At 37.9% G+C, this 9763-nt stretch overlaps 1 protein-coding gene across 2 annotated transcripts in view; it reads left to right on the forward strand.

Annotated features, from left to right (window-relative positions):
• Positions 1-8191, forward strand: part of DAPK1 (death associated protein kinase 1) — an 89892-nt gene extending 81701 nt beyond the window's left edge. For both annotated transcript variants that reach the window (XM_084503873.1, XM_084503874.1), the window contains 5 exons: positions 231-428; positions 2686-2824; positions 3832-3952; positions 5240-5428; positions 5778-8191. In XM_084503873.1, coding sequence (XP_084359999.1) covers positions 231-428; positions 2686-2824; positions 3832-3952; positions 5240-5428; positions 5778-7010 — 1880 coding nt within the window. In that variant the 3' untranslated portion in view covers positions 7011-8191. The remainder of the gene's footprint in view (positions 1-230; positions 429-2685; positions 2825-3831; positions 3953-5239; positions 5429-5777) is intronic.
• Positions 8192-9763: the final 1572 nt, after the last annotated feature.

The following is a 9763-nucleotide window of genomic DNA, read 5'->3' on the forward strand; positions in this document are numbered from 1 at the left end:
AGCTGAATGTTCTAGGGAAGTGAATGTGAGAGAGGAACAGATTGTAAGGACCCAACTTCTCAGTCTCTGAGACTATCTGAAACCTGTTCCGTTTGTTCATGATTGCGTTTGCAGTTTTGCTTTCTCACCTGCATACAGTTTATCTCTGAGAAAGTTTAAATGAGATGAACTGTTCCCTTGAACAAGGCTTCATGCTTACTGACAGTGTGATCTCTTTGTCTGTTTTTCAGGAGTTGGTGACTTCAGCATCTGGGAATTCTCTGGGAATCCTGTGTATTTCTGCTGTTACGACTATTTTGCAGCGAATGATCCCACCACAATTCACATAGTGCTTTTTAGTCTTGAGGAGCCTTATGAAATCCAGTTAAACCAAGTGACCTTTTGGCTTAGTTTCCTGAAATCATTAGTTCCAGTTGAGGAGCCAATAGGTATGCTCTTCTGCCTGTTAATGAAATATTATGGGAAAATAAGATTGTGTTTCACTGCAACTTCTAAATCCTCTTTGCTGAGTGCTGTTGTACATCTTTATCTGCTTTTATTTAAAAAAACTTTAAACATTTTCTCAGCAATAAATGATTTCATTTGTGGAACAAGCCTGAAGAGTTTCATGCACCAGTTACTCCAACTGAAATGGGTCATGAGATAAGGTGGAGGCTTTTGTGGCAAATGAAGTTTTATGTCAGAAAAGCTGTGTGAAAAAGTGTTTCAGCGTATCGGAACCATTTAAGACCAGTTCTAGACACACTAATTAAAACTCACTTAAGTTTAAAAACCTAATCCTAAATTAAATCTAATTAAATCTAAACACCAGTTAGCTCTTTGCAGCGTAAATTGGTTTCGCCAATGAGAACAGTACAGAATGACATTGTAGAGTGACGTTACACTCTCAGTACATGCCACTCCAACCTGTTTAACTAGAGTTGTATTTGGGATACGAATATGCTTTGGCACATCAGGGTGTACAGAAACCAGTATTTCTAGTAAATTTCATTTCGTATTTGTAAAGACTTTGCCCAGATTTTAAATGAAATGACTATTCAAGCTTTCTAACAAGTTGAAAGTTACTTGACAGACAAACAAATTAACTTAACTCGTTTGTTTCCTTAAAATCTCTGTAGGTATACATACCTGATAGCTTGATTGTGTTTGTAGCAGAGTGTTGGTCTGCAGACTGACAGCTTTATGGAAGAACCATTCTCTGACATGTGTCTTGGTTCTATGAAGCAAAATGTTATCCCAACCAGTGGATCTAACTCAACACTGATGGACGTTCATAATATTGCTATGGACGCCCTAGAAAAGTATATCTAATGCTTATGTAGTGCAGAATATTTCCCCTCTTTCTGTTTTCTACTCAATTCTGTATGCATGATCTCAGCCTGACAAGTGACAATGATGAGCCAAAGGGCAGACCTTCGGTTTTTAGCTTGGACATATGTATGTCCTTTCATCTTCCATCTTAGGTCAAGTGATGAGGTTACAAATATAACCATTGCGATCTAACTGACTTGCAATTAATTCTGGAACTAAAAGCTCAGAAATGTGCAAAAAAGCATTAAAGCTGAAAATGCAGTTAACTTGCAATTGTTGAAAGCTTTCCTTGTCGTCTTACTCAAGCAAGGAAACTTAGTTCTTGATTTAACTAGTAACATAATTTAGGTACTTTGCCTAAATCAGCATTTATACTGCTCAGCTCAATTTGGATACACATGTGTAACTAATTGTTACAACTCTTAAATAATATGTATTAATTGGCATTTGCAGAATATTTAAACTTTAGTAATTACTTTCCAGTTATATTGTCTGTTGTTATATTGTCAGCTGAAAAACAAAAAGGTTTACAACTAGAGCATAGTTATTGTGGAGTGCTACACAGTGAGGGGAAATGTGGCCCTTTTGTGAATGAATCAAAATTCTGTAGCTTAGTTGATGAAAACTGAGGTAAGCATATTTCTCCAATATGAAGTTTTTGACAGACAAAAACAGCAGAATTGGATGTACTTTGTTTTTTTAAATAATTGCCTAATGATGTCTCCTCTTTTCTGCAAGATCAGTTTTAAAAAAAAGATAGAAAATGTGTGTTCCATGCTGTCACCTCATTCATGCCATTTGTATCTTTCTTTCTTTCTTTTTCATTCTTTTTCATGGTATCTGCCAGGCTTTCCTACTTAACTCTCACCTAAGTGAGAGGTCACTGTTTGTGTAAGTACTGTAAATAGCATTCATACCAGCATATGAATGTTGTGGACATTGTGTTCTACTTAAAATTCTCTAAGCTGTACCTGTAGCATTAAGGACCATCCAAACATTATGAGAAACCTTTTAAAGAAGCTTTTATTTTTTATTTTCAGTCACGTTGATATAGATTGTAGTTAATAGATATCTAATTAGCATTATTATTAAAAGTTTTTGTTTAAACAATAAGGGCATAAAATATTTATGATACCAAGATTCTAGCTATTCAAATTATACATTATGTAGATAATTCTATAATAGATAACAGCCATAACACCAGTGGTTTGGTTGTGTAGAAATAGGTATTGTTGTGCTTAAAGTTGGTAAATCTGCTGCAGAATATCCACTGGTATCAAGAATACAATAGCATTGCTACTTAACCGGCTTGGTAAAGCAGACAGCTCCCTGGGCACGTCTCACAGTGAGGAAATAATCTTGTTTCCCTTCTAGCATTTGGTGGAAAGCTGAAGACTCCACTACATGTTGTTTTGGTTGCCACACATGCTGACATAGTGAATCTTCCTCGGCCTGTTGGGGGGGAGTTTTGGTATGACAAGGACATGTCATTGCTGAAAGAAATCAGGAACAGGTAAGAGGGGGTTATAATGTAGTGCACGTGTTGGTTTCAAAGAAAAATACTAAAATGCATAATATGTAAAAGGTTTTTTGTTTGGATGAAGTTATGTGGTATTTACATGAAAGAAAGTCTCAGCCTGTAAATACTGAAATAGATCTCAAGGCTGTTGTCAACCATCTGTCAAACATCCTGGTGTGTAGGTTTTGCACCAGTCTCAGAAAAGTGGGCAAGTCTGAGCTGCGGCCTACAGGTGCAGTAGAGGAAGCTGTCCTCTACTGCCACCATTTTCTCTGAACTGATTTAGGATGGGCAGGAGAAAAACTAAACCACACCAGGAGGTACTGTCTATAGATATTTTTGGAAGAGCTAGATGTTGTGGAGTCACATACATGAAAAAATCAGCCTAGAAGTTGAGAAAACCATTAACCTTCTTGAGCAAGTATTTGGAGAGTATGCTAATCATGCTAATTTTCGCAAACTAATGGTATTGTGTAAGGTAACAATAATTTATACTCACAGTGAGCACGGTAATCCATGTAAGTGGCTAATGGGATTTGGGGAACCATCCATACCTGTGAGCATTTATACTTGTCTGTACTATACAAGAAACAGATGTAGGAAATCCACCACAACAGAGGCAGAGCAGTGTCTCAATCACTTGAAATAAACCAACAGAAAATATCTGGGTGTAATCTTGCATTCCTGCTATCCCCTCTCTCGTAAAATGTTTTTGCAATTACTAGTCCTAGGGTGCAGTTGTTATCTCCTTCAGAGTTTTCAGCCTTCTTCCGTAGGAAAGATGATAATTTTCTGCTAATATATCTGTTTATATTCAGGAAAATTAGAGAGCAACTCTACTATCTTTGCGTATAAAATATCTTAGGATTATCAGTACTACATTTCATCATTATTCTTTGAAGAAAATTAAGTGCTGTGCAATTTAAGGTTGAAGCGCTGCTGAATTAGGAAAACTGGATTTGGAACTGAATAGACAATTAGTGGCTCTCTTTTTCTTCTAGATTTGGAAATGATCTTCACATTTCAGACAAGTTATTTGTATTGGATGCTGGAGCATCTGGATCTAAAGATATGAAACTCCTCCGAAATCACTTACAAGAAATTAGAAGTCAGATAATATCTGTAAGTAATGTCTAATTGTCTTAGATTGTGTCAGCCAAGATGTGAAAATCTTGGGAAAGAAATAATTTACTGAAAACTCGGTACTTAATTTCAGAACTTAAGGAACAACAGACTGATGACATCGAGGATTCTGTCAGCATTTTCAAAATCGACAGTATTTTGTTTGGGTCACCAAAATGGCCTCTATTGAAACAATTGAGATTATGAGCTTAAAGCTAAATTTTTGTAGTTTGAGTTGACAGTGATTAGATTCTAGTGCTGACTTTTTTTTTTATTGTTTTGTGTGTCAGAATAGCATTACAGAGAAGCAGAATATATTTGATGGAAATAAGTTTTTCATTAAAAAACACTGGAATAGAACACTTTCCCCAGTTGTTAGGAGGTAATTCTCAACATAGATGGGTGAAGTGGATATATATATTTATATGTGTGTATATATGTATTTATGTATGTATATGTTTAATCTTCTTGCTAGGGTCTTTGACAGAAAAATATGCGCTTGTATTTTTGTATGTGTATATATAACTTCATGAAACCAAGGGTAAAACAGCCATGGTTTGTTGTAATCACCATGAATCTACATAGCCTTCAATACCAAGGGTAACCAAGCCAAACTATTAGGTAGCCTTTAGCATTTAAATTCTTCATTCTAAAGTCTCTCTTAATTATGTAATGCCAACAAGACATTTTCTAGCGGCTTCTGATAGGTGTTTAAAAAAAGTGAAGCAACAGTTACTGTATTTCTGAGTTCACTCTGTAGATTGAGTGTTTTTTTATGTGAAATTTGGATTATTTTATGTTCCCAATGATCTCTTGGTTTTCAATAAGATTTTCTTATTTGACATAACTTTTCTGTAGCAGTTGCCACTAGATGAAATTTGGGGAGCTTTGCATATGAATTGGGTGCTGTGGCTTGAGATTGCAGGGATGAAAGCATTAGTAATGTCCAAAACAGTCAATAGATAAATGTGTCATCTGTACTTCTAGTCTAGTACTGATACTCTGCTTCTCACCTGTTGAATGAATTGGTCCAGAACGAATAGTGGTGAGTACAGATTTTAAATAAATGCCCATCTGTTTCTGGAATTGTACTTTAAGACAAGGTTGATCTTCTCACAAGTACATACCAGATGGAAGAGTAACAATCCATCACAAGGGGACTCCTCAGATGTGCATGTGTGTCATTTATGTATTAGAACACACACACAGCCTCTATTTAGAGAAGAAAAAAAAGACTGTTCTCAGCACAGTAGTTACAAGTGGGTGTTTTCTCTGCTTTTTTTTAAGACTTGTCCACCAATGACTCACCTGTGTGAAAAAATAATCTCTACACTGCCTTCATGGAGAAAAATGAATGGACCTAACCAGCTGATGTCCTTGCAGCAGTTTGTGTACGACGTACAGGAGCAGCTTAATCCCCTAGCAAGTGAAGATGACCTACGGCATATTGCACAGCAGTTGCATAGCATAGGAGAAGTGAGTGGTTTTTTTTATCTAAATTGTGTATCCATACTATCAAGGTACTGCTCGGGTAGAATATTGCTTAATGGGATTTAAGCAAATGTCTGTAGTAATTTGTTTCTACTCTTCCTTTTAAGACATCAAAAGAAGTAGAGACTGGTTACTAATGCTTTTTGTTATCATTATTGTCTTGTGGCAATAGAACAAGATCCATTCTTTGCGTTGAATACTTGCAAAAAAATCAAATGTTGGTTGTTTTTCTTCTGTTAGAAGTGTTAGTTAAAGATTATGAAAAACAGTAGGTGCGGTGGTATTGTCTTATACTTCGTAAGATATAAACAACAGCTTTCCTATTTATAAACAGATTAACATCATGCAGAGTGAAACAGTCCAAGATGTTGTGCTTCTGGATCCTCGCTGGCTCTGTTCAAATGTCCTTGGAAAAATCCTGTCAGTGGAGAACCCAAAAGCTCTCCATCACTATAGAGGTCGATACACTATAGAAGACATCCAGCGTCTGGTAACAGATAGTGATGTGGAAGAACTGATACAAATCTTGGATGCCATGGATATCTGTGCAAGGGACCTTAGCAGTGGAGCAATGGTTGATATTCCTGCTCTCATCAAGACTGACAATCTCCACAGGTCTTGGACAGATGAGGAGGATGAAGTACTGATCTATGGTGGTGTCAGAATCGTTCCTGTGGAACATCTTACCCCATTTCCTTGTGGAATTTTTCATAAAGTTCAGGTGAATCTCTGCAGGTGGATTCATCAACAAAGCACAGAGGGAGATGCCGATATACGTCTGTGGGTAAATGGGTCGAAGATTATGAATCGTGGAGCTGAGCTTTTAGTGCTGCTAGTCAACCATGGTCAGGGCATAGAGGTTCAAGTTAGAGGACTGGAAACAGAGAAGATCAAGTGCTGTTTACTTCTGGATTCCGTTTGCAGCACCATTGATAACTTAATGGCCACAACCTTACCAGGCCTTCTGACTGTAAAATACTACCTTAGTCCTCAGCAGCTGAGGGAACATCATGAGCCAGTAATGGTCTACCAGCCTAGAGACTTCTTCCGTGCACAGAGTCAAAAGGAGACGTCGCTCACTAACACCATGGGGGGATATAAAGAGAGCTTTAGCAGTATACTGTGTTTTGGATGTCTTGATGTCTACTCCCAGGGAAGCCTAGGAATGGACATACATGTTTCAGATCTGAATCTGCTTACCAGGAGAAAACTAAGTCGGCTTTTGGATCCTCCTGATCCCATGGGCAAAGATTGGTGCCTTCTGGCCATGAACCTGGGCCTCCCTGATCTTGTTGCAAAGTACAATACCAATAATGGAACACAAAATGACTTCCTGTCAAGCCCAGTCCATGCCCTGCTGCAGGAGTGGAGTAATGCTCCCGAGAGCACTGTAGGTATCCTAATGTCTAAGCTGAGGGAATTAGGTCGCAGGGATGCAGCAGATTTTTTACTGAAGGCATCTTCTGTATTCAAAATAAATTTAGATGCTAATGGTCAAGAGGCTTATGCTTCAAGTTGCAACAGTGGCACGTCTTATAATTCGATTAGCTCTGTGGTGTCACGGTAAGAACAAGTGTTTTGCATAGACATCTTTTCAAACTCCAGGAAGGATAAAAGTGCAAGAGCTTCTGTATACTGTCAGTTATGAGGTTTTACATCAAAGGATCTTTATCCTTCTTCAGCACCACCTTTTTGTGCTTAAACTTTCTACTTCTAACTGTGAATTGTTGCTTTTTATTTGATCTGTTGAAAAGGCTGGCGTACTTCTGGTGTTGTAAGATTATTACAGATAAATAATGTGCTGCTTAATACTGCCATTTTACTGGAAAGTCTTTCAACTTTTTAGTGCTGCAACTGTTTTATAAAATACTTCTATTCTCCCTGTAAAAGGAAAGGGGAGAGGAATAGCACATGTTACCAGAAATGTGTATTTATTACACCCATTTTTTTCTTCTCATGTTGTCCTCTGCTTAATACTTTTTAATATTTGTAATGAGAGAAATCCACCTACACTTCTGATCTTTCTGCCTGAATATAACACCACATTGTTTATAGCTGAAAAAGTGAGTGCCTTTTGCAGAAGGGAGGGTGCCGTTGATTTGAATGACCCTGCTGGAGTTACAAGAACATGCTACCTCTGTTTCACTTAAATTGTCTGCATGCTTATCATTGCAAGTGGTGCTTGCCTTTTAATTTTCCCTGCATTTTTAAGACATTGGTGATGACTCATGCAGAGCTTTCTTGTGCCAATCCTGTGGGTACAGATGTGTGATACCTAATCAACTTCAATTACAGTCAGATCATAATGTGAAAATCTCTAAAACTTGCCAATTATCATGCTTCATTATTTCCATGCACCTCAGGTAAAACTTCATATCATTATAGAGTTCAAAAAGGACATACTACATGTGTTAGATGCCGCAGAATAATATTGTATAGCTGTCAGTTGTAATTTGTGTATAACAAATGGTTTTCTACTGTTAGATCCTAAGTTACTTACTTCCTGTACTTGAAAACTTTAATGGGGATAAAAACAAAAAGGATGCAAGATTTCCTGCAGTGAGAACTTTAAAATTGATATGAGGGGATATGATACATTCTCTGTTCTAAAAAGCATGTAATGGTGCAATGTGTGTTTGTGTATATATATTGTATGTATATATATTAATACTATTTTTTCCTTAAACTTACAATGTAGTAAAATTTTAAAGGATTTTTTTACCAATAAACTGTTGCTTGTTGCATCTCTTTCATTTGTATTCTGTACCTGAAAGGAACCAAAAATTCTCTTTTCTTCACAGTCGCAGTCCCACAGAGGCATTGCCTGGCTTCTGAAGTTCTGGGCACCACCTGTTTTGCTTCAGGGCTTTTCTCAATGTTCAGTGAGAGTATTTGTTTATATTTTATTAGGTGGCCCCTCTGCTGTGAGTAGGTTTATGTTCATTTGACAAACAGCAAGCCAAAATGGGTTGCTACGTCACTTTTTCCTTTGTGTTTTTTGAGAATGAAAACCAAAACAGCAGAAGTTAGTCTTACCAAGGTACCAGGTAGCTCCTACCCTGCCTACCTCCCCAGGTGCTTTAAGCACATGGAAGATCAATGACTGACTTGGGAATTTTGGTGCAGTAGTGGGTTTTTTTGTTTGTTTGTTTGTTTTTTCCCCTCCCTAGCAGTGTGTTCTTGACAATCCTCTGCTTCCATTTACAGTAAAATGCAGCCGGGGGAGTATAAATTACTTAGTGGATGCTGCGATGGATCTTTAGTTGGCAGTAAATGCCTATTGCATCATTTACAGTTCTTATGGTAATAGGTTCAGGAAAGTGAATCACAGTCATAGAATAACTCGGCTTGTGTTCCTATAAATCATGTGTCATATTACTGAAATTCATTAAAAAAAAAAAAAATCATATTCATCCTAAATGATGATTTTGACAGAAGAACCTAGAACTTTAGCAAAGTGACACCAAAGGGAATCCCACATGCTCTTCAGTTGTTTCAGTTTTATTGATTCTCTGCTTGGTCAGTGCTACACAGCTTCACTCCACAATTTTTAGAGCTGCATTTTAAACGCACTGGCCCTGACTCACTCTAAAAATGGGGGCAGTGGCAGTCTTGGATGATTAAAAAGTTTATCTGTAAATATAAATTGTTTGACTGTGCCAACCACAAACGCAGCTCCTGCCAGGAAAGCGGGTGGGGTTGGACACTAACCATCAAAACGCTGTTCCTTGTGCTTCGTAGCTTCAGAGCAGAGCTGCTGAGACGCAAGCTGATGATGCAGAGGTTAGTGCCAATGTTCATTTTGTCAACAAAATCAATAAAGAGACAAACTCAAGCTTGCAACACAATTGCTCAAGGCCGTGACACAGCTGATCTTGCAGTTCAGAAATGTTTATTACTGACGTCTGAACTCAAATTCGGAAGAAATCGTCAAAGCAGGGTGTGCAGGAAGTGAGCATTTTGGTGAAGGTAATTTTTTCCAAGTAGAGTCTCTCTTCCCAGGTGTGCAGCACCACGCACACATAGGGTAGGAAAGTGTTTCATATTGCTGCTGGTCATGCTAGGAAGTGGTTTTAGACCCTGTGTAGTTCTGCTGCTGACCGAACTGGTACATTTGGAAAGCCAGGAGAGATCAATGGCTGCAAGCAAATCCCTGAGGATGGGACAAGAAGGGCATCCTTGGGTGGAGGTGGGTATAAATTACTCTTCTCGCCTTAAGAGGATGTAAACCAGAGACAGCCATAGGTTTCAGAATCCTTGTGATTCAAATGATTGAGAAAGAGTTATGAAACTATGGGGATTTAGCAACTCTTCATGTCA

Source organism: Aythya ferina (genome assembly GCF_964211825.1).
Source record: "Aythya ferina genome assembly, chromosome: Z".
Taxonomy (NCBI): domain Eukaryota; kingdom Metazoa; phylum Chordata; class Aves; order Anseriformes; family Anatidae; genus Aythya; species Aythya ferina.